Source organism: Petromyzon marinus, chromosome 72 (genome assembly GCF_048934315.1).
Source record: "Petromyzon marinus isolate PM22_M1 ecotype Great Lakes invasive population chromosome 72, UKy_Petmar_22M1.pri1.0, whole genome shotgun sequence".
In the NCBI taxonomy this organism is placed as follows: Eukaryota; Metazoa; Chordata; class Hyperoartia; order Petromyzontiformes; family Petromyzontidae; genus Petromyzon; species Petromyzon marinus.
Genome location: NC_133738.1, coordinates 6,561,796 through 6,587,044, shown reverse-complemented (window position 1 = coordinate 6,587,044; position 25,249 = coordinate 6,561,796). Strand labels below are relative to the sequence as shown.

The window sequence follows — 25,249 nt, the reverse complement described above, 5'->3', positions numbered from 1 at the left end:
CATAGACACGGGTTGATAGACACGGGCACTTAGACACGGAGACATAGACACGGGCTCATAGACACGGACACATAGACACGGGCGCATAGAGACTGCTGCTGCTACTCGCTACCAACAGCACTTGCCCCTACAGCCCTGCTAGAGGCTACCTGGGGGAGCTTTGTCTGTGTGTGGTGTGTGTAGTACATAGACACTGCTGCTGCTACTCGCTACCAGCAGCACTTGCCCCTACAGTCTGTAGAGGCTACATGGGGAATCTTTGGCTGTGTCTGTGTGCAGGTTCTATTCGTTTGTCTGTGCTCTGTGCAATGGAGGGTCTGAAATCCTACGAAGACTTCCGCTCACCTGGTGAGTGAGCGGGTGAGTGAGTGAGCGAGCAAGTGGGTGAGCGAGCGGGTGGATGAGCGGGTGAGCTAGTGAGTGAGCAAGTTAGCGGGTGGGTGAGCGGGCGGATGAGCGTGCGGGCGAGTGGGTGAGTGAGCGGGTGGGCGAGTGGGCGAGCGAGCGAGTGGGCGAGTGGGTGAGTGTGCAGGTGAGAGGGCGAGTGGGCGGGTGAGCGGGTGGGTGAGTGAGCGAGTGGGCGAGCGAGCGAGCGGGTGAGTGGGCGAGTGGGCGGGTGAGAGGGCGAGTGGGCGGGTGAGCGGGTGGGTGAGTGAGCGAGCGAGTGAGCGAGTGAGCGAGTAAGTCAGCGGGCGGGTGAGCGAGCAGGTGAGTCAGCGGTGGGTGAGTGAGCGAGTGAGTGAGCGGATGAGCAAGTAGATGAGTGAATGAGCGAGTGAGTGAGCGGATAAGCGAGTGAGAGAGTGGATGAGCGAGCGGGTGAACGGGTGAGCGAGCGGGTGAATGAGAGAGCGGGTTAGCGGGTGGGTGAGTGAGTCGGTGAGTGAGCTAATGAGTGAATGAGAAGGGGCGGGTGAGCGAACGGGTGAGTGAGTGAGCGGGTGAGTGTGCGGGTGAGTGGGCGAGCGAGTGGGCGAGTGGGTGAGTGTGAGGGCGAGTGGGTGAGTGAGCGAGCGGGTGGGTGAGTGTGCGGGTGAGCGGGTGGGTGGTGTGTGGGTGGGTGAGCGGGTGGGTGAGTGTCCGGGTGAGCGAGCGAGTGGGCGAGTGGGTGAGTGAACGAGCGAGTGAGCGAGTGGGCGAGCGAGTGGGTGGGTGAGTGAGCGAGTGGGTGGGTGAGCGGGTGGGTGAGTGGGTGAGTGAGCGGGTGGGCGAGTGGGTGAGTGAGCAGGTGGGTGAGCGAGTGGGTGGGTGAGTGAGTGGGTGAGTGAGTGGGTGGGTGAGCGGGTGGGCGAGTGGGTGAGCGAGAGAGTGGGTGAGTGAGCGGGTGGGTGAGTGAGCGAGTGGGAGAGTGAGCGGGCAGGTGAGCGGGTGGGTGAGTGGGCGAGTGAGCGGGTGAGTGGGTGAGTGGGTGGGTGAGCGGGTGGGTGAGTGAGCGGGTGAGCGGGTGGGTGGGTGAGTGGGTGAGTGGGCGAGTGGGCGGTGAGTGGGTGAGTGAGCGAGTGAGCGGGTGGGTGAGCGGGTGGGTGAGTGGGTGAGTGAGTGAGTGGGTGAGTGGGTGGGTGAGTGAGCGGGTGAGCGGGTGGGTAGGTGAGTGAGCGGGTGAGTGAGCGGGTGGGTGAGCGGGTGGGTGAGTGGGCAGGTGAGCGGGTGGGTGAGCGGGTGGGTGAGCGGGTGGGTGAGCGGGTGGGTGAGCGGGTGGGTGAGCGGGTGGGTGAGTTGGTGGGTGAGCGAGTGGGTGAGTTGGTGGGTGAGCGGGTGGGTGAGCGAGTGGGCGAGTGAGCGGGTGAGTGAGTGAGCGGGTGAGCGGGTGGGTGAGCTCTCCCCTCTCCGCAGGGGCGACGTTGCTCACCTTGCCCTCTACTCGCTCAGCGTGGAGAAGCGCCGGAAGTACTTCGGCTTCGACCAGGAGATTGTCCCCTTCGTCAACCGGGAGTGGAGCCGGCTGCAGTGCGGAGAGGTGGGAGGCACGGGGGGGGGGGGGAGACACGGTGGGGGGGTGGAGATACGGGGGGTGGAGACAGTGGGGGTGGAGACAGTGGGGGTGGAGACAGTGGGGGTGGAGACACGGGGGGTGGAGACACGGGGGGTGGAGACACGGGGGGTGAGACAGGGGGGGTGGAGACACGGGGGGTGGAGACACGGGGGGTGAGACAGGGGGGGTGGAGACACGGGGGGTGGAGACACGGGGGGTGAGACAGGGGGGGTGGAGACAGTGGGGGTGGAGACACGGGGGGTGGAGACACGGGGGGTGGAGACACGGGGGAGTGGGGGGGGAGACACGGGGGGTGGAGACAGTGGGTTGGAGACAGGGGGGGGTGAGACGGGGGGGGGGTGAGACGGGGGGGGGGGGGGTGGAGACATGGGGTGGGTGAGACAGGGGGGGTGAGACAGGGGGAGGGGGGTGGAGACATGGGGGGGATGAGACAGGGGGGGTGAGACAGGGGGAGGGGGGTGTGAGACAGGGGGATGAGACAGGGGGGGTGAGACAGGGGGAGGGGGGTGTGAGACAGGGGGATGAGACAGGGGGGGTGAGACAGGGGGAGGGGGGTGTGAGACAGGGGGATGAGACAGGGGGGGTGAGACAGGGGGAGGGGGGTGTGAGACAGGGGGATGAGACAGGGGGGGTGAGACAGGGGGAGGGGGGTGTGAGACAGGGGGGATGAGACAGGGGGGGTGAGACAGGGGGAGGGGGGTGTGAGACAGGGGGATGAGACAGGGGGAGGGGGGTGTGAGACAGGGGGATGAGACAGGGGGGGTGAGACAGGGGGAGGGGGGTGTGAGACACGGGGGATGAGACAGGGGGGGTGAGACAGGGGGATGAGACAGGGGGGGTGAGACAGGGGGAGGGGGGTGTGAGACAGGGGGATGAGACAGGGGGGGTGAGACAGGGAGAGGGGGGTGTGAGACAGGGGGGATGAGACAGGGGGGGTGAGACAGGGGGAGGGGTTGTGACCGTGTCCGTGTGTCCCAGCTGGCAGGAACTCCGCTAGCGACCCGCGCAGACAAACTCCTCCAGGCTCTCTCTCACGAGCGTCTACGGTAGGAAGATCACCACCACCATCACTATCACTACTATCACTACCACTATCACTACTACTATCACTACTATCACTATCACCACCACTATCACTACTATCACTACCATTACTATCACTACTATCACTACTACTACTATCACCACCACTACTATCACTATCACTACTATCACTACTACCACTACTACTACTATCACCACCACCACTACTACTATCACTACTATTACTACTATTACTATCACTACTATCACTATCACTACTACTACTACTATCACTACCACTACTATCACTATCACTACTATTACTACTATCACTATCACTAATACTAATACCACTACTACTACTATCACCACCACCACTACTACTATCACTACTACTACTATCACTACCACCACCACTACTATCACTACTACCACTACTATTACTATCACTACCACTATCACTAATACTACTACCACCACCATTACTATCACCACCACTACTATCACTATCACCACCACCATTACTATCACTATCACTAATACTACTATCACTAATACTACTACCACTACTACTACTATCACCACCACCACTACTACTATCACTACTACTATCACTACCACCACCACTACTATCACTCCTATCACTACTACTATCACTACTACCACTTCTACTACCACTACTACTATTACTACTACTACTACCCCTATCACTACTACTACTACTCCTATCACTACTACTACTACCAATGCTACTACTATCACTACTACCCCTATCACTACTACTATCACTACTACTACCACCACCACTACTATCACTACTACTATCACTATCACTACTACTACCACTACCATTACTATTACTACCACTACTACTACCACCACTACTTTCACTACTACTATCACTACTATCACTAGTGTTACTACCACTACTACTACTATCACCACCACCACTACTCCTACCACTTCTACTACTACTATCACTACTACTATCACTACTACTACCACTACTACTATCACTACTACTACTATCACTACTACTACCACTACTACTATCACTACTACCACTACTACTATCACTACTACTATCACCACCACCACTACTACTACCACTTCTACTACTACTACTATCACTACTACTACTATCACTACCACCACCACTACTATCACTAATACTACTACTATCACTACTATCACTAATACTACTACTACTATCAGTACTATCACTAATACTACTACTATCACTACTACTATCACTACTATCACTAATACTACTACTATCACTACTACTACTATCACCACCACCACTACTATCACTCCTATCACTACTACTACCACTACTACTATAACTACTACTACTACCACTACTACTATCACTACTACTATCACTACCACTACTACTACCACCACTAGTATCACTCCTATCACTACTACTATCACTACTACCACTTCTACTACCACTACTACTATCACTACTACTACCCCTATCACTACTACTACTATCACTACCACTACTACTATCACTACTACCCCTACCATTACTACCACTACTACTACCACTACTACTATCACTACTAGTCCTACCACTACTACCACCACTACTACTATCACTACTACTACCACTACTATTACCACTACTACTACCACTACTACTATCACTACTCCTACCACTACTACTACCACTACTACTATCACTACTACCCCTACCACTAATACTACTACCACTACTACCCCTACTACTATCACTACCACTACTACTATCACTACCACCACTACTATCACTACCACCACTACCGCTACTACTACCACTACTACTATCACTACTACCATCACTACTATTACCTCTACCACTACTACTACCACTACCACCACCACTACTACCCCTACCACTACTACTACCACTACTACTACCACTACTACCACTACTACCCCTATCACTACTACTACTACCACTACTACCACTACTACTACCACTACTACTACCACCACTACTACTACCACTACTACCACTATTACTACCACTACTACTACCACTACTACTACCACTACTACCCCTACCACTACTATTACCACTACTACCCCTACCACTACTATTACCACTACTACCACTACTACTACCACTACTACTACTACCACTACTACCCCTACCACTACTACTACCACTACTACCACTACTACTACCACTTCCCCCACTACTACCACTACTACCCCTATCACTACTACCACTACTCTTACCACTACTACCACTACTACTACCACTACTACCACTACCACTACTATTACCACTACTACCACTACTACTACCACTTCCCCCACTACTACCACTACTACCCCTACCACCACTACTACTACCACTACTATTACCACTACTACCACTGCTACTACCACTACCACCACTACTACTACCACTACTACCACTACTACTACCACTACTACCCCTACCACTACTACTACCACTACTACCACTACTACTACCACTACTACTACTACCACTACTACTACCACTACTACTACCACTACTACCCCTACCACTACTACTACCACTACTATTACCACTACTACTACCACTACTATTACCACTACTACCACTACTACTACCACTACTACTACCACTTCCCCCACTGCTACCACTACTACCCCTACCACCACTACTACTACTACTATTACCACTACTACCACTACTACTACCACTACTACTACCACTACTACCACTACTACTCCCACTACTATTACCACTACTACCACTACTACTACCACTACTACTACCACTACTACCCCTCAGTTTAACACGTAGGCTTTCGCGACCAATATTATTCATGATAAAGGTTTTTGGGTTAGATCGCGTTTATTTATAAATGTGTCGTAACCCTCCACCACCCGACACGGCCAATGAGCAAAAAAAAGTGTCACGTTGACAAAAGACAAATAATTCACTACTTTAGCCCACCGGTGTGTTGAAGAGTGAATCCACAACATTTACAGTTTGAGTACGACGTTTCGCTGGTAAATACATCCAGCATCATCGGTCAATTCGCCAGATTGGTAAAGCCCTCGCTTGCTCCCGGTTTTATATAGAGCAGCAGGGTGACGTCATCACTTAACTCATATCAGGTGCAGTGATTAGAGGCGGAGGGGGGGGGGTATTGTAATTATATAATCGATTAGTAATCAGTCAATGGTTATGATTAGTAATCCTCTCTTATCAAGACACTCATACATCGGGCTAAAACAGTGTCAGATGGTGAAAGTCTAGTGATAGAGATCAAACACGTTAAAGACGCACTGGGCTAAAGTAGTGAACTATTTATTTGTCTTTTGTCAACGTGACACTTTTTTTTGCTGATTGGAAGTGTCGGGTGGTGGAGGGTTACGACACATTTATAAATAAACGCGATCTAACCCAAAAACCTTTATTATGAATAACTACTACCCCTACTACCACTACTAATACCACTACCCCTACTGCCCCTACCACTACTACCACTACTACTACCACTACTACCACTACCCCTACCACTACTACTACCACTACTACCCCTACTACCACTACTACTACTACCCCTAATTCCACTACTACCCCTACCACCACTGCTACCACTACTACCCCTACCACCACTGCTACCCCTACTACCACTGCTACCCCTACCACTACTACTACCACTACTACCCCTACCACTACCCCTACTACCACTGCTACTACCACTACTACCCCTACCACTACTACCCCTACTACCCCTACTACCACTTCTACCACTACCCCTACTACCCCTACCACTACTACTACCACTACTACCACTACGCCTACCACCACTACTACCCCTACCACTACTACCCTTTCCACTGCTACCACTACTACTACCACTACTACCACTGCTACCACTACTACTACCACTACTACTACCACTACTACCCCTACCACCACTACTACCCCTTCCACTACTACCACTACTACTACCACTACTACTACCCCTACCACCACTACTACCACTACTACTACCACTACTACTACTACCCCTACCACCACTACTACCACTACTACCCCTACCACTACTACCACTACTACTACCACCAATACTACCCCTACCACCACTACTACCCCTACCACTACTACCACTACTACTACCACCACTACTACCCCTACCACCACTACTACCCCTACCACTACTACCACTACTACTACCACTACTACCACTGCTACCACTACTACTACCACTACTACCCCTACCACTGCTACCACTACTACTACTACCACTACTACCCCTACCACTACTACTACCCCTACCACTACTACCACTACTACTACCACTACTACCCCTACCACCACTACTACCACTACTACTACCACTACTACCCCTACCACTACTACTACCCCTACCACTACTACCACTACTACTACCACTACTACCACTACTACTACCACTTCTACTACCACTACTATCCCTACCACCACTACTACTACTACCACTACTACTACCACTACTACCACTACTACTACCACTACTACCACTACTATTACCACTACTACCACTACTACCCCTACCACCACTACTACTACCACTACTACTACCACTACTACTACCACTTCCCCCACTACTACCACTACTACCCCTACCACCACTACTACTACCACTACTATTACCACTACTACCACTACTACTACCACTACTACCACTACTACTACCACTACTACCACTACAACTACCACTACTACTACCACTACTACCACTACTATTACCACTACTACCACTACTACCCCTACTACTACCACTACTATTACCACTACTACCACTACTACTACCACTACTACTACCACTTCGCCCACTACTACCACTACTACCCCTACCACCACTACTACTACTACCACTACTACTACCACTACTATTACCACTACTACCACTAGTACCACTACTATTACCACTACTACCACTACTACCCCTACCACTACTGCTACCACTACTATTACCACTACTACCACTACTACTACCACTTCCCCCACTACTACCACTACTACCCCTACCACCACTACTACTACTACCACTACTACTACCACTACTACCACTACTACTACCACTACTACCACTACTACTACCACTTCCCCCACTACTACCACTACTACCCCTACCACCACTACTACTACTACCACTACCATTACCACTACTACCACTACTACTACCACTACTACTACCACTACTACTACCACTACTACCCCTACCACTGCTACTACTACTACCACTACTACTACCACTACTACTACCACTACTACCCCTACCACCACTACTACTACCACCACTACTATTACCACTACTACCACTACTACCCCTACCACTACTACTACCACTACTATTACCACTACTACCACTACTACTACCATTACTACCACTACTACCCCCCAGTTTAACACGTAGGCTTTCGCGACCAATATTATTCATGATAAAGGTTTTTGGGTTAGATCGCGTTATTTATAAATGTGTCGTAACCCTCCACCACCCGACACGGCCAATCAGCAAAAAAAGTGTCACGTTGACAAAAGACAAATTAGTTCACTACTTTAGCCCACCGGTGTGTTGAAGAGTGAATACACATTTACAGTTTGAGTACGACGTTTCGTTGGTAAATACATCCACCATCATCGGGCAATTCGCCAGAATGATAAAGCCCTCGCTTGCTCCCGGTTTTATATAGAGCAGCAGGGTGATGTCATCACTTAACTCATATCAGGTGCAGTGATTAGAGGCGGAGGGGGGGGTATTGTAATTATATAATCGATTAGTAATCAGTCAATGGTTATGATTAGTAATCCTCTCTTATCAAGACACTCATACATCGGGCTAAAACAGTGTCAGATGGTGAAAGTCTAGTGATAGAGATCAAACACGTTAAAGACGCACTGGGCTAAAGTAGTGAACTATTTATTTGTCTTTTGTCAACGTGACACTTTTTTTTGCTGATTGGAAGTGTCGGGTGGTGGAGGGTTACGACACATTTATAAATAAACGCGATCTAACCCAAAAACCTTTATTATGAATAACTACTACCCCTACTACCACTACTAATACCACTACCCCTACTGCCCCTACCACTACTACCACTACTACTACCACTACTACCCCTACCACTACTACTACCACTACTACCCCTACTACTACTACCCCTAATTCCACTACTACCCCTACCACCACTGCTACCACTACTACCCCTACCACCACTGCTACCCCTACTACCACTACTACCCCTACCACTACTACTACCACTACTACCCCTACCACTACTACTACTACTACCACTACTACTACTACCACTACTACTACTACTACCACTACTACTACCACTACTATTACCACTACTACCACTACTACCCCTACCACTACTACTACCACTACTATTACCACTACTACCACTACTACTACCACTACTACTACCACTTCCCCCACTACTACCACTACTACCCCTACCACCACTACTACTACCACTACTACTACTATTACCACTACTACCACTACTACCACTACTACTACCACTACTACTACCACTACTACCACTACTACTACTACTCCCACTACTATTACCACTACTACCACTACTACTACCACTACTACTACCACTACTACCCCTCAGTTTAACACGTAGGCTTTCGCGACCAATATTATTCATGATAAAGGTTTTTGGGTTAGATCGCGTTTATTTATAAATGTGTCGTAACCCTCCACCACCCGACATGGCCAATCAGCAAAAAAAAGTGTCACGTTGACAAAAGACAAATAATTCACTACTTTAGCCCACCGGTGTGTTGAAGAGTGAATCCACATTTACAGTTTGAGTACGACGTTTCGCTGGTAAATACATCCAGCATCATCGGGCAATTCGCCAGAATGGTAAAGCCCTCGCTTGCTCCCGGTTTTATATAGAGCAGCAGGGTGACGTCATCACTTAACTCATTCAGGTGCAGTGATTAGAGGCGGAGGGGGGGGGGTATTGTAATTATATAATCGATTAGTAATCAGTCAATGGTTATGATTAGTAATCCTCTCTTATCAAGACACTCATACATCGGGCTAAAACAGTGTCAGATGGTGAAAGTCTAGTGATAGAGATCAAACACGTTAAAGACGCACTGGGCTAAAGTAGTGAACTATTTATTTGTCTTTTGTCAACGTGACACTTTTTTTTGCTGATTGGAAGTGTCGGGTGGTGGAGGGTTACGACACATTTATAAATAAACGCGATCTAACCCAAAAACCTTTATTATGAATAACTACTACCCCTACTACCACTACTAATACCACTACCCCTACTGCCCCTACCACTACTACCACTACTACTACCACTACTACCCCTACCACTACTACTACCACTACTACCCCTACTACTACTACTACCCCTAATTCCACTACTACCCCTACCACCACTGCTACCACTACTACCCCTACCACCACTGCTACCCCTACTACCACTACTACCCCTACCACTACTACTACCACTACTACCCCTACCACTACCCCTACTACCACTGCTACTACCACTACTGCCACTACTACCCCTACCACTACTACCCCTACCACTACCCCTACTACCCCTACTACCCCTACCACCACTACCCCTACTACCACTTCTACCACTACCTCTACTACCCCTACCACTACTACTACCACTACTACCACTACGCCTACCACCACTACCCCTACCACTACTACCCTTTCCACTACTACCACTACTACCACTGCTACCACTACTACTACCACTACTACTACCACTACTACTACCACCACTACTACCCCTACCACCACTACTACCCCTACCACTACTACCACTACTATTACCACTACTACCCCTACCACCACTACTACCCCTACCACTACTACCACTACTACTACCACTACTACCCCTACCACTACTACCACTACTTCTACCACTACTACCCCTACCACCACTACTACCCCTACCACTACTACTACTACCCCTACCACTACTGCTCCTACTATCCCTGCCACTACTACTACCAATACTACCACTACCCCTGCAACTACCACCACTACTACTACCACTAATCTTACCACCACCCCTACCACTAACCTTACCACTTCCCCTACAACCTTCCCAGTCTCTCACTGCATCTCCCCGTGTCTCCCTGTCACTACCCACATCTCCCCGTGTCTGCCCCATCTCTCACTATGTCTCCCCGTGTCTCCACGTGTGTCACCGTGTCTCCCTACATCTCACCGTGTCTCCCTGTCACTCACCGCGTCTCCCCCGTGTCTCCTAGCATCTCACCGTGTCTCCCCATGTCTCACCGTGTCTCCCCATGTCTCACCGTGTCTCCTCACGTCTCCACGTGTCTCCCCGTGTCTCCACGTGTCTCCCCGTGTCTCCCAGCGTCTCACCGTGTCTCCCTATCACTCCCCACATCTCCCCGCGTCTCCCCCATGTCTCCCCGTGTCTCCCTGTCACTACCCACATCTCCCCGTGTCTGCCCCATCTCTCACTATGTCTCCCCGTGTCTCCACGTGTGTCACCGTGTCTCCCTACGTCTCACCGTGTCTCCCTGTCACTCACTGCGTCTCCCCCGTGTCTCCTAGCATCTCACCGTGTCTCTCCATGTCTTACCGTGTCTCCCTATCACTCCCCACATCTCCCTGCGTCTCCCCCACGTCTCCCCGTGTCTCCCCCGTGTCTCCCCGTGTCTCCCTATCATTCCCCACGTCACCCCGCGTCTCCCCCGTGTCTCCCAGTATCTCCCCGTCACTCCCCGCGTCTCCACGTGTCTCCCCATGTCTCCCTATCACTCCCCACATCTCCCCGCGTCTCCCCCGTGTCTCCCCGTGTCTCCCAGCGTCTCCCCGTGTCTCCCTATCACTCCCCACGTCTCTCCGCGTCTCCCCCGTGTCTCCACGTGTCTCCCCGTGTCTCCACGTGTCTCACCGTGTCTCCCCACGTCTCACCGTGTCTCCCTATCACTCCCCACGTCTCTCCGCGTCTCCCCCGTGTCTCCACGTGTCTCCCCGTGTCTCCACGTGTCTCACCGTGTCTCCCCACGTCTCACCGTGTCTCCCTATCACTCACCGCGTCTCCCCGCGTCTCCCCCACGTCTCACCATGTTTTCCCGTGTCTCCACGTGTCTCCCCGTGTCTCCCTATCACTCCCCACATCTCCCCGCGTCTCCCCCACATCTCCCCGTGTCTCTCCGTGACTCCACGTGTCTCCCTATCACTCCCCGCGTCTCCCCGCGTCTCCCCGTGTCTCCCCGTGTCTCCCAGTATCTCCCCATCACTCCCCGCGGCCGCCTGTCAATCCCCGCATCTCCCCGCGTCTCCCCCACGTCTCACCGCGTCTCCCCGTGTCTCCCCCGCGTCTCCCCCACGTCTCACCGTGTCTCTCCTCCCTCCCCCACCACCACCACCACCACCCCCCGCGTCTCCACAGTTTCGCTTCCGGTCAGGAGATTAAGAAGAAAAAGACTTTGTTCGGACTCCGAATCCGAGCTCCCCCATCACCCCCTCCTCCCGCCCGTCCTCCTCCGTCTCTGACGGGGACGACGCGGGGACACGGGGAGGACGCGGGGGCACGGAGACACAAGAGGAGGTGAGGGAGCGAGTGGAAATGTGGGGGATGATGACCTTGCTGGGGCTGCGTTTGCCTCTAGAATTGGGGTGAAGTAGCCACCCCTTGTGAGTGAGAGAGAGGCAATGTGGGGGATGATGACCTTGCTGGGGCTGCGTTTGCCTCTAGAATTGGGGTGAAGTAGCCACCCCTTGTGAGTGAGAGAGAGGCAATGTGGGGGATGATGACCTTGCTGAGGCTGCATTTGCCTCTAGGATTGGGATGAAGTAGACACCCCCTTGTGAGGGAGCGAGTGGAAAGGTGGGGGATGATGACCTTGCTGGGGCTGCGTTTGCCTCTAGAATTGGGAGCAAGTAGCCACCCCTTGTGAGTGAGAGAGAGGCAATGTGGGGGATGATGACCTTGCTGAGGCTGCGTTTGCCTCTAGGATTGGGATGAAGTAGACACCCCCTTGTGAGGGAGCGAGTGGAAAGGTGGGGGATGATGACCTTGCTGGGGCTGCGTTTGCCTCTAGAATTGGGAGCAAGTAGCCACCCCTTGTGAGTGAGCGAGTGGCAATGTGGGGGATGATGACCTTGCTGGGGCTGCGTTTGCCTCTAGAATTGGGAGCAAGTAGCCACCCCTTGTGAGTGAGAGAGAGGCAATGTGGGGGATGATGACCTTGCTGAGGCTGCGGTGCCTCTAGAATTGAGAGCAAGTAGCCACCCCTTCTTCTTTGGTTCTTTCGGTAAAGTCACCACGTAGAATGAGAATAAAATAATAAATTAATAAAATAACACAATAAAACTCTGACGACGTTTCGGCCACAACACAAGTGGCCTTCTTCAGGTGAAAGGAACAGACCTGTCGGGACGACAGAGCTTCAATGAACGTTAAGATTCGTGGCGACTTTTTAAGATGGGTGAGAGAAGTGAGGCACCTTGACAAAGGGGTTTACATATCAAACAGGAGAATTTAGCATTGAAATAGCTGATTGATTAGCTTGTGACTGGTCACAGAAATGGCTATGTTAAAGTCAAAGCCTACACATCCACAGAGGCACCTAGTACAAATCAAACAGGAGAATTTAGCATTGAAATAGCTGAGTGATTAGCTTGTGACTGGTCACAGAAATGGCTATGTTAAAGTCAAAGCCTACACATCCACAGAGGCACCTAGTACAAATCAAACAGGAGAATTTATCATTGAAATCGCTGAGTGATTAGCTTGTGACTGGTCACAGAAATGGCTATGTTAAAGTCAAAGCCGACACATCCACAGAGGCACCTAGTACAAATCAAACAGGAGAATTTAGCATTGAAATAGCTGAGTGATTAGCTTGTGACTGGTCACAGAAACGGCAATGTTAAAGTCAAAGCCGACACATCCACAGAGGCACCTAGTACAAATCAAACAGGAGAATTTAGCATTGAAATAGCCGAGTGATTAACTTGTGAAACGTCGTGAGAATTTTATTGTGTTATTTTATTTATTTATTCTTTTATTCTCATTCTACGTGGTGGTGACTTTACCGAAAGAACCAAAGAAGATGAATCCTTGCAGTCACGAAAGCTTCAAATTGAAATTTAGACACCCCCTGTGAGCGAGTGAGCGGCAAGGTGGGGGATGATGACCCTGCTGAGGCTGCGTTTGCCTCTAGAATTGGGATGAAGTAGACACCGCTTGTGAGTGAGCGAGTGAGTGGCAAGGTGGGGGATGATGACCTTGCTGAGGCTGCGGTGCCTCTGGAATTGAGAACAAGTAGCCACCCCTTGTGAGCGAGTGGCAGTGTGGGGAATGATGACCCTGCTGAGGCTGTGTTTGCCTCTAGAATTGGGATGAAGTAGCCACCCCTTGTGAGTGAGTGGCAATGTGGGGGATGATGACCTTGCTGAGGCTGCGTTTGCCTCTAGAATTGGGATGAAGTAGACACCGCTTGTGAGTGAGCGAGTGAGTGGCAAGGTGGGGGATGATGACCTTGCTGAGGCTGCGGTGCCGCTAGAATTGAGAACAAGTAGCCACCCCTTGTGAGCGAGTGGCAGTGTGGGGAATGATGACCCTGCTGAGGCTGCGTTTGCCTCTAGAATTGGGATGAAGTAGACACCCCTTGTGAGTGAGTGGCAATGTGGGGGTTGATGACCTTGCTGAGGCTGTGTTTGCCTCTAGAATTGGGATGAAGTAGACACCCCCCTGTGAGAGGCAGTGTGGGGGATGATGACCCTGTCGGTGGCTGCGGTGCCGAGGCTACGAAGGAGCCGCGAGCAGGAGCAGCCGCCCTGTCCCGTGCGCAGATGGCGAGGCCTCACAACGGTGTCACGGTTACACGCAGGAGGCTCGTCAGGGCGGTCACAAGCGGGGGAGCTTCAGCACGCAGATGGCCCCCCCCTCGGTCGGCCACGCTGAGGTGTGGCCGACAAACCCCGCCTCGTTCGGGGTGGGGGGGGAGGAGGGGGGGGGCGGGGTTTGGAGGGGGGGGAAAAACCCCTCCAAAAACCCCTCCGAAAACCCCTCCAAAAACCCCTCCAAAAACCTCCGAAAACCCCTCCGAAAACCCCTCCAAAACCCCTCCAAAAACCCCTCCAAAAACCCTCCAAAACCCCTCCAAAAACCCCTCCAAAAACCCCTCCAAAAACCCCTCCAAAACCCCTCCAAAAACCCCTCCAAAAACCCTCCAAAACCCCTCCAAAACCCCTCCAAAAACCCCTCCAAAAACCCCTCCAAAAACCCCTCCAAAACCCCTCCAAAAACCCCTCCAAAACCCCTCCAAAACCCCTCCAAAAACCCCTCCAAAACCCCTCCAAAACCCTCCAAAAACCCCTCCGAAAACCCCTCCGAAAACCCCTCCGAAAACCCCTCGGAAAACCCCTCCAAAAACCCCTCCAAAAACCCCTCCAAAAACCCTCCAAAACCCCTCCGAAAACCCCTCCAAAAACCCCTCCAAAAACCCCTCCAAAACCCCTCCGAAAACCCCTCCAAAACCCCTCCAAAAACCCTCCAAAACCCCTCCAAAAACCCCTCCAAAACCCCTCCAAAAACCCCTCCGAAAACCCCTCCGAAAACCCCTCCGAAAACCCCTCCAAAACCCCTCCGAAAACCCCTCCAAAACCCCCTCCGAAAACCCCTCCGAAAACCCCTCCAAAACCCCTCCGAAAACCCCTCCGAAAACCCCTCCGTCGTAAGAATTTCGTCGTGTTATTTTATTATTTTACTCTCGCTCTGCGTGGCCTTACCGAGAGAGCCAAAGATAGAAGGGGGGGGGGAAACCCCCCCCCCCGACCGTCGACCGGGCTCCCTCGCGAGCAGCAAAGCTGAGACCCAAGGGTCCGCGTTGACCGACGGGCAACGGTGCTCTGGACCAAGCGAGAGAAAATGAAGATTGAAAAATTGGTTGGAGCAGGGGCGTTAACGGCGCTCTCCCCCACCCCCACCCACCCCCACCCCCTTCTTTCATGGCGCTCGAGACGGGCGGTAAGAGTTAAAATGAAACTCCTTTAAAAAAGGTTTTTTTTCGTTTTTAAAACGGACGGTTTTATTGACAGCTTCGTTTTATTTTTAGATTTGAAAGCTTTCGTGACTGCAGGGATTCATACTCTTTTTTGTTCTTTGGGTAAAGTCACCACCACGTAGAAGGGAAACAATAAAAATATATTTCTGTAAAGTCATCACCACGTAGAAGGGAAACAATAAAATAATAAAAATATAAAAAATAAAATTATTATTCTTGGTTCTTTGGGTAAAGTCACCACCACGTAGATAGGGAAACAATAAAATAATAAAAATATAAAACAATAAAATTATTATTCTTGGTTCTTTGGGTAAAGTCACCACCACGTAGAAGGGAAACAATAAAATAATACAAATATAAAACAATAAAATTATTATTCTTGGTTCTTTGGGTAAAGTCACCACCACGTAGAAGGGAAACAATAAAATAATAAAAATATAAAACAATAATCAGAGATTAAACACGTTAAAGACGCACTACGACAGAATGGCTACAATAATGCTCAAATTAACAGAGCACTGAATGCCAAATCACGACCGCAAAGCAATACTGCTGAAAGCGACCAGATTGTTAAAACAATAAAAATTCCATATATCTCAGGAGTAACTGACAAATTAGCCCGTGTTTTGCAAAAGCAAAACATTACAGTAAGATTTTGTACAGTACACAAAATTCAAAAACTAGTATCTTGCACTAAAGATGCATTACCTAAACTATCAACAGAAGGTGTATATCGGATTAATTGTTTATGTGGCAGCTGCTACATTGGGCAGACGGGACGTAACATCAGCGTAAGACTAAAAGAACATCAGAGAAATATTAAATTATCTCAAACACAACTGTCGGCAGTGGCAGAACATGCTTGTCAACAAGGACACTCAATTGATTTTGCAAATGTTGCAGTGGTGTGTAAAACTAATTATTACTGGCAAAGACTAATTAGAGAATCCATTGAAATTGAGAGGAACAAGAATAACTTTAATCGCTCTGACAGCTACAGGCTTAGTGCGGCCTGGAAGCGTATTATTAAATAATACACATTACATTTTGATTAAAGAATTACTAATCTACAACTCATTACTAATTATAACCAATGACTGATTACTAATCGATTATATAATTACAATACCCCCCCCCTCCGCCTCTAATCACTGCACCTGATATGAGTTAAGTGATGACGTCACCCTGCTGCTCTATATAAAACCGGGAGCAAGCGAGGGCTTTACCATTCTGGCGAATTGCTTGATGATGCTGGAAGTATTTACCAGCGAAACGTCGTACTCAAACTGTAAATGTGGGTTCACTCTTCAACACACCGGTGGGCTAAAGTAGTGAATTATTTGTCTTTTGTCAACGTGACACTTTTTTTGCTGATTGGCCATGTCGGGTGGTGGAGGGTTACGACACATTTATAATTAAACGCGATCTAACCCAAAAACCTTTATTATGAGTAAAATAATAATATTATTCTTGCTTCTTTGGGTAATGTCACCATCACGTAGAAGGGAAACAATAAAATAATAAAAATAATAAAACTATAAAATTATCACGACGTTTCGACTGCAACACAAGCACCTGATGATGATTGCTTGCATTGCAGTCGAAACGTCGTGAGAATTTTATTGTTTTATATTTTTATTATTTTATTGTTTCCCTTCTAAGTGATGACTTTACCCAAAGAACCAAGAATAATAATTTTATTGTTTTATATTTTTATTATTTTATTGTTTCCCTTCTACGTGGTGGTGACTTTACCCAAAGAACCATGAATAATAATTGTATTGTTTTACAATAATTTTATTGTTTTATATTTTTATTATTTTATTGTTTCCCTTCTACGTGACTTTACCCAAAGAACCAAGAATATGAATCCCTGCAGTCACGAAAGCTTTAAATGAAAATGCACAAATATATATACAAATAATAGGCGTCCACACAAAATGTTAATTGCTCTAAAGTAACGAATTAATTGATTAATTGATGCATGCATTGTCACCGGATCTGAGTACGTGTGCCAAATTTGGAATTTATTGGACAACGGGAAGTGGACGAAATTTAGATTACAGGATTTGACCACGACACAGGAAATACGTTGAGCTCTATGCTGCAGAGCTTCGATGGGGGAAATTCTTCTGGGAAGGATGGTGGTGGGAGTCAGGTTTTAGATATACATCCGTATGGGTGGCTTTCCTGCAGACGGAGTGTCCCATTGAGCCATCTGGTCTCCCTTCGATTCAAACGTAAAATGTTTATCTACGAAATTGTACTTTGCAAACCCACTGGCTATCAACGGAGCCTCGTTCATGAAGCCATCCATATATACAGACGACACAACTTCCATCGCGAAGATGGGTCTGTGCCTGTATATGTGGATGGCTGGCAGGACGTTATCAACCAGTTTTAAGTCATAACTGGCTGTGATGTTCCCATCCTACCACCTTTCTCTGATTTTACACTAACAGGCTAATGTGATCTCTTACATTTAGTTACGAATTCCATCTCTAGCTCGGCTCATTTACCCTTGGGGTTGAGCCCACCTAAAGCCTCTATAACCTCGTGTTGCAGCAGGTCTTTCACGTTAACACGCTAAACTCTCACATTAACACGCTAATCTCTCTCACATTAGTGCGCTATTCTTTATCACATTAACACGCTAATCTCTCTCACATTAACACACTAATCTCTCTCACATTAACACGCTAAACCCTCTCACATTAACACGCTAAACTCTCTCACATTAACACGCTAATCTCTCTCACATTAACATGCTAAACTCTCACATTAACACGCTAATCTCTCTCACATTAGTACGCTATTCTTTATCACATTAACACGCTAATCTCTCTCACATTAACACACTAATCTCTCTCACATTAACACGCTAATCTCTCTCACATTAACACGCTAAACTCTCTCACATTAACACGCTAATCTCTCTCACATTAACACGCTAATCTCTCTCACATTAACATGCTAATCTCTCTCACATTAACACGCTAATCTCTCTCGCATTAACACGCTAATCTCTCTCACATTAACACGCTAAACTCGCTCACAATAACACGCTAATCTCTCTCACATTAACAGACTAATCTCTCTCACATTAACACACTATTCTCTCTCACATTAACACGCTAATCTCTCTCACATTAACACGCTAATCTCTCACATTAACACGCTATTCTTTATCACATTAACACGCTAATCTCTCTCACATTAACACACTATTCTCTCTCACATTAACACGCTAATCTCTCTCACATTAACACGCTATTCTTTATCACATTAACACGCTAAACTCTCTCACATTAACACACTATTCTCTCTCACATTAACACGCTAATCTCTCTCACATTAACACGCTAAACTCTCTCACATTAACACACTATTCTCTCTCACATTAACACGCCAATCTCCCTCACATTAACACACTAATCTCTCACATTAACACACTATTCCCTCTCACATTAACACGCTAATCTCTCTCACATTAACACGCTAATCTCTCTCACATTAACACGCTAATCTCTCTCACATTAACATGCTAAACTCTCACATTAACACGCTATTCTCTCACATTAACACGCTAATCTCTCTCACATTAACACGCTAATCTCTCTCACATTAACACGCTAATCTCTCTCACATTAACACGCTAAACTCTCTCACAATAACACGCTAATCTCTTTCACATTAACACACTAATCTCTCTCACATTAACATGCTAATCTCTCTTACGTTAACACACTAATCTCTCTCACATTAACACTATTCTCTCTCACATTAACACGCTAATCTCTCTCACAATAACATGCTAATCTCTCTCACGTTAACACGCTAAACTCTCTCACATTAACACGCTAATCTCTCACATTAACACGCTAATCTCTCTCACATTAACACGCTAATCTCTCTCACATTAACACGCTAATCTCTCTCACATTAACACGCTAAACTCTCTCACAATAACACGCTAATCTCTCTCACATTAACACACCTTTCTCTCTCACATTAACACGCTAATCTCTCTCACATTAACACGCTAATCTCTCACATTAACACGCTATTCTTTGTCACATTAACACGCTAATCTCTCTCACATTAACACGCTAATCTCTCTCACGTTAACACGCTAATCTCTCTCACGTTAACACGCTAAACTCTCACATTAACATGCTAATCTCTCACATTAACACGCTAATCTCTCTCATTAACACGCTAATATCTCTCACACTAACACGCTAATCTCTCTCACATTAACACGCTAAATTCTCTCACATTAACTCGCTAATCTATCTCACATTAACATGCTAATCTCTCTCACATTAACACGCTAAACTCTCTCACATTAACACGCTAAACTCTCTCACATTAACACGCTATTCTCTCACATTCACACGCTGATCTCTGTCACATTAACACGCTAATCTCTCTCACATTAACACGGTAATCTCTCTCACATTAACACGCTAAACTCTCACATTAACACGCTAATCTCTCTCACATTAACATACTAATCTCTCTCACATTAACACGCTAATCTCTCTCACATTAACACGCTAAACTCTCTCACATTAACACACTAATCTCTCTCACATTAACACGCTATTCTCTCTCACATTAACACGCTAATCTCTCTCACATTAACAAGCTATTCTTTATCACATTAACACACTAATCTCTCACAATAACACGCTGTTCTCTGTCACATTAACACGCTAATCTCTATCACATTAACACACTAATCTCTCTCACATTAACACGCTAATCTCTCACATTCACACGCTAATCTCTCTCACATTAACACGCTGATCTCTCACATTGACATGTTTATCTCTCTCACATTAACATGTTAATATCTCTCACATTAACACGCTAAACTCTCTCACATTAACACGCCCATCTCTCACATTAACTTGTTTATCTCTCTCACATTAACACGCTAATCTCTGTCACATTAACACGCTAATCTCTGTCACATTAACACGCTAATCTCTCTCACATTAACACGCTAATCTCTCTCACATTAACTCACTAATCTATCTCACATTAACACGCTAATCTCTCTCACATTAACATGCTAAACTCTCTCACATTAACACGCTATTCTCTCTCACATTAACACGCTAATCTCTCTCACATTAACAAGCTATTCTTTATCACATTAACACGCTAATCTCTCTCACATTAACACGCTAATCTCTCTCACATTAACACACTATTCTCTCTCACATTAACACGCTATTCTCTCTCACATTAACACGCTAATCTCTCTCACATTAACACGCTAATCTCTCTCACATTAACACGCTATTCTCTCTCACATTAACATGCTATTCTCTCTCACATTAACACGCTAAACTCTCACATTAACACGCTAATCTCTCTCACATTAACACGCTAATCTCTCTCACATTAACACACTAATCTCTCTCACATTAACACGCTAAACTCTCTCACATTAACATGCTAATCTCTCTCACATTAACACGCTTATCTCTCTCACATTAACACGCTAATCTCTCACATTAACACGCTAAACTCTCGCATTAACACGCTAATCTCTCTCACATTAACATGCTAATCTCTCTCACATTAACACGCTACTCTCACATTAACACGCTAATCTCTCTCACATTAACACGCTAATCTCTCTCACATTACCACGCTAATCTCTCTCACATTAACACGCTAATCTCTCTCACATTAACACGCTAATCTCTCACATTAACACGCTAATCTCTCTCACATTAACACGCTATTCTCTATCATATTAACACGCTTATTTCTCTCACATTAACACGCTAATCTATCTCATATTAACACGCTAATCTCTCTCACATTAACACGCTAAACTATCACATTAACACGCTAACCTCTCTCACATTAACACGCTAATATCTTACATTAACACGCTAATCTCTCACATTAACACGCTAAACTCTCACATTAACACGCTAATCTCTCTCACATTAACACGCTAATCTCTCACACATTAACACACTAAACTCTCTCACATTAACACGCTTATCTCTCTCACATTAACACCCTAATCTCTATCACATTAACACGCTAATCTCTCTTGCATTAACACGCTAATCTCTCTCACATTAACACGCTAATCTCTCTCACATTAACATGCTAATCTCTCTCACATTAACACGATAATCTCTCTCACATTAACACGCTAATCTCTCACATTAACACACTAATCTCTCTCACATTAACACGCTAATCTCTCACATTAACACGTTAATCTCACATTAACACGCTAATCTCTCTCACATTAACATGGTAATCTCTCTCACATTAACACGCTAATCTCTCTCACATTAACACGCTAAACTCTCACATTAACACACTAATCTCTCTCACATTAACATGCTAAACTCTCACATTAACACGCTAATCTCTCTCACATTAACACGCTATTCTCTCTCACATTAACACGCTATTCTCTCTCACATTAACAAGCTAAACTCTCACATTAACACGCTAATCTCTCTCACATTAACACGCTAATCTCTCTCACATTAACACGCTAATCTCTCTCACATTAACACGCTAAACTCTCGCATTAACACGCCAATCTCTCTCTCATTAACACACTAATCTCTCACATTAACACGCTAAACTCTCTCACGTTAACACGCTAATCTCTCTCACATTAACACACTAATCTCTCACATTAACACGCTAAACTCTCTCACATTAACACGCTAATCTCTCACATTAACACTCTAAACTCTCTCACATTAACATGCAAATTTTTATTTGGCAGCCATTTGATTCGTCAAAAAACCACCACCGTGTTGCGAAAGACCCAAAGAATATGTAGTGTGTAGCGTAGTGTATAGTAGTGTAGTGTGTAGTGTAGTGTGTAGTGTATAGTGTATAGTAGTGTATAGTGTCGTGTATAGTGTAGTGTATAGTGTAGTGTGCAGTGTAGTGTATAGTAGTGTATAGTGTAGTAGTGTAGTGTATAGTAGTGTATAGTGCAGTGTATAGTGTAGTATGTAGCGTAGTGTGTAGCGTAGTGTATAGTGTAGTGTATAGTAGTGTATTGTGTAGTGTATAGTGTAGTGTATAGTGTAGTGTAGTGTGTAGTGGAGTGTATAGTAGTGTATTGTGTAGTGTATAGTGTAGTATGTAGTGTATAGTGCAGTGTATAGTGTAGTATGTAGCGTAGTGTGTAGTGTGCAGTGTAGTGTATAGTAGTGTATTGTGTAGTGTATAGTGTAGTATGTAGCGTAGTGTATTCTGTAGTGGAGTGTAATGTCTGCGTCTCTGTCTCCCTCGCTCAGATTGACAAGTTCCATCAATTCTCGTCTGAGCAAGAAATGCTCCATCAGAGACACCACTCCTCCTCCCTCTCCTCCCCCGCCTCCTCCTCCTCCCCCCTCTTCTCCGCCTCCTCCCGCCTCGAATCATCATCCTCCTCCGCTCGCGAAGACAGCATCCCACACACGCACACACGCTCACGCGCACACACGCACACACGCACAAACACGCACGCACGCGCACACACGCACACACGCACACACACGCGCGCGCCCATCTCAACAGCACCAGCAGCGGCATCTGCAGATACGGCTGAAAAAGGTGAACGCGGTACCTTTAAACACTCGCTCACCCGCTCGCTGACCCATTCACCCACCCACTCAGCCGCTCACCCACTCACCCAATCACCCACTCACTCATTCACCCACTCAGTCACCCACTCAGTCACCTACACATGCACTTATTCCCCAACCCACAAACTCACCTACCCAACCACCCACTTACCTACTTACTTATCTACCTACCCAACCACTCCCTCACTCACCCACCCACCCACCCACTCCCCCACCCACCCACTTACCTACTTACTTATCCACTCACTTACCTACTTAGTTATCCACCCAACCACCCACTTAACTCATTCACGTGCCCACCCACCCTTTCACACACCCACCCATTCACCCACTCTCACCCACCCACTCACCCACCCACCCACCCACTCACCCACCCACCCACTCACTCACCCACTCACCCACTCATTCACCCACCCACTCACCCACCCACTCATTCACCCACTCACCCACTCACTCACTCACCCACTCACTCACTCACCCACTCACTCACCCACCCACTCACCCACTCACCCACCCACTCACCCACCCACTCACCCACTCACCCACCCACTCACCCACTCACCCACCCACTCACCCACCCACCCACTCACCCACTCACCCACCCACTCACCCACTCACCCACCCGCTCATTCACCCACTCACCCATTCACCCACTCACCCACTCACCCACTCACTCACTCACCCACTCACTCACCCACCCACTCACCCACTCACCCACCCACTCACCCACTCACCCACCCACTCACTCACCCACTCACTCACTCACCCACTCACTCACCCACTCACCCACTCACCCACCCACCCACCCACCCACTCACTCACCCACTCACTCACCCACCCACCCACCCACCGTGGTGCTTGCTGTATTGCCAGGATATGGATCTGGACTCTGAACTCCCAGTCAACTCCTTCGCCTGCTCCACACGCCACGTGGACAAGACACGGTGAGACACAGTGACGAGACACGGGGGGTGAGACATGGGGGGTGAGACACGGGGGGTGAGACACGGGGGGTGAGACACAGTGACGTGGCACGGGGGTGAGACACGGGAGGTGAGACACGGGGGGTGAGACACAGTGACGGGAGCTGGACCGGTACCGCCTGGATCTCTGTGGCATTCAGGAGGTCCGGTGGACCGGTTCTGGCTCCTGCCACCATGAGGGGTGGACAGTCCTCTACTCTGGGCAGCAGACTGTCAAACAACAGGGTGTGGCTCTTCTTTTGAACATAATAATGAAGGGGGCGTGGGAGCGTGGCGGTGAGGTGTGGGAAGCTGTAAGCGCCAGGCTACTTTGGGCTCGCCTTCCCATCAACCGGAGGCGAGGATTGGTGGTTGTGGTTACTTATGCCCCCACCGAAGACGAACATCCGTGGAGGGATGCAGGCAAAGCCGATGAGTGAGATGCCTTCCATGACCTCCTGTCACAGGTGCTGGCTAAAGTGGCCCCTCGGGATAGAGTCATCATGTTGGGTGACTTCAATGCCCGAGTTGGTCATGATGCTGGCACCTGGTCTGGAGTGATTGGAGGGCATGGGCCGGATCAGCTCAGTAACAACGGTAG

At 48.0% G+C, this 25,249-nt stretch overlaps 1 protein-coding gene and 1 long non-coding RNA gene across 3 annotated transcripts in view; one reads left to right on the top strand and one right to left on the bottom strand.

The window, feature by feature from the left end:
* Window positions 1–25,249, top strand: part of LOC116957284 (PHD finger protein 1-like) — an 83,835-nt gene that overhangs the window by 53,547 nt on the left and 5,039 nt on the right. For both annotated transcript variants that reach the window (XM_076055722.1, XM_076055721.1), the window contains 6 exons: window positions 280–348; window positions 1,834–1,957; window positions 2,972–3,039; window positions 12,431–12,589; window positions 23,357–23,654; window positions 24,560–24,630. In XM_076055722.1, coding sequence (XP_075911837.1) covers window positions 280–348; window positions 1,834–1,957; window positions 2,972–3,039; window positions 12,431–12,589; window positions 23,357–23,654; window positions 24,560–24,630 — 789 coding nt within the window. The remainder of the gene's footprint in view (window positions 1–279; window positions 349–1,833; window positions 1,958–2,971; window positions 3,040–12,430; window positions 12,590–23,356; window positions 23,655–24,559; window positions 24,631–25,249) is intronic.
* Window positions 13,137–14,688, bottom strand: LOC142906935 (uncharacterized). The gene is made up of 3 exons (XR_012930579.1): window positions 14,606–14,688; window positions 14,435–14,524; window positions 13,137–13,228 (listed from the first exon to the last, which is right to left on the bottom strand). It is a non-coding gene; the product is annotated as an uncharacterized LOC142906935 (long non-coding RNA).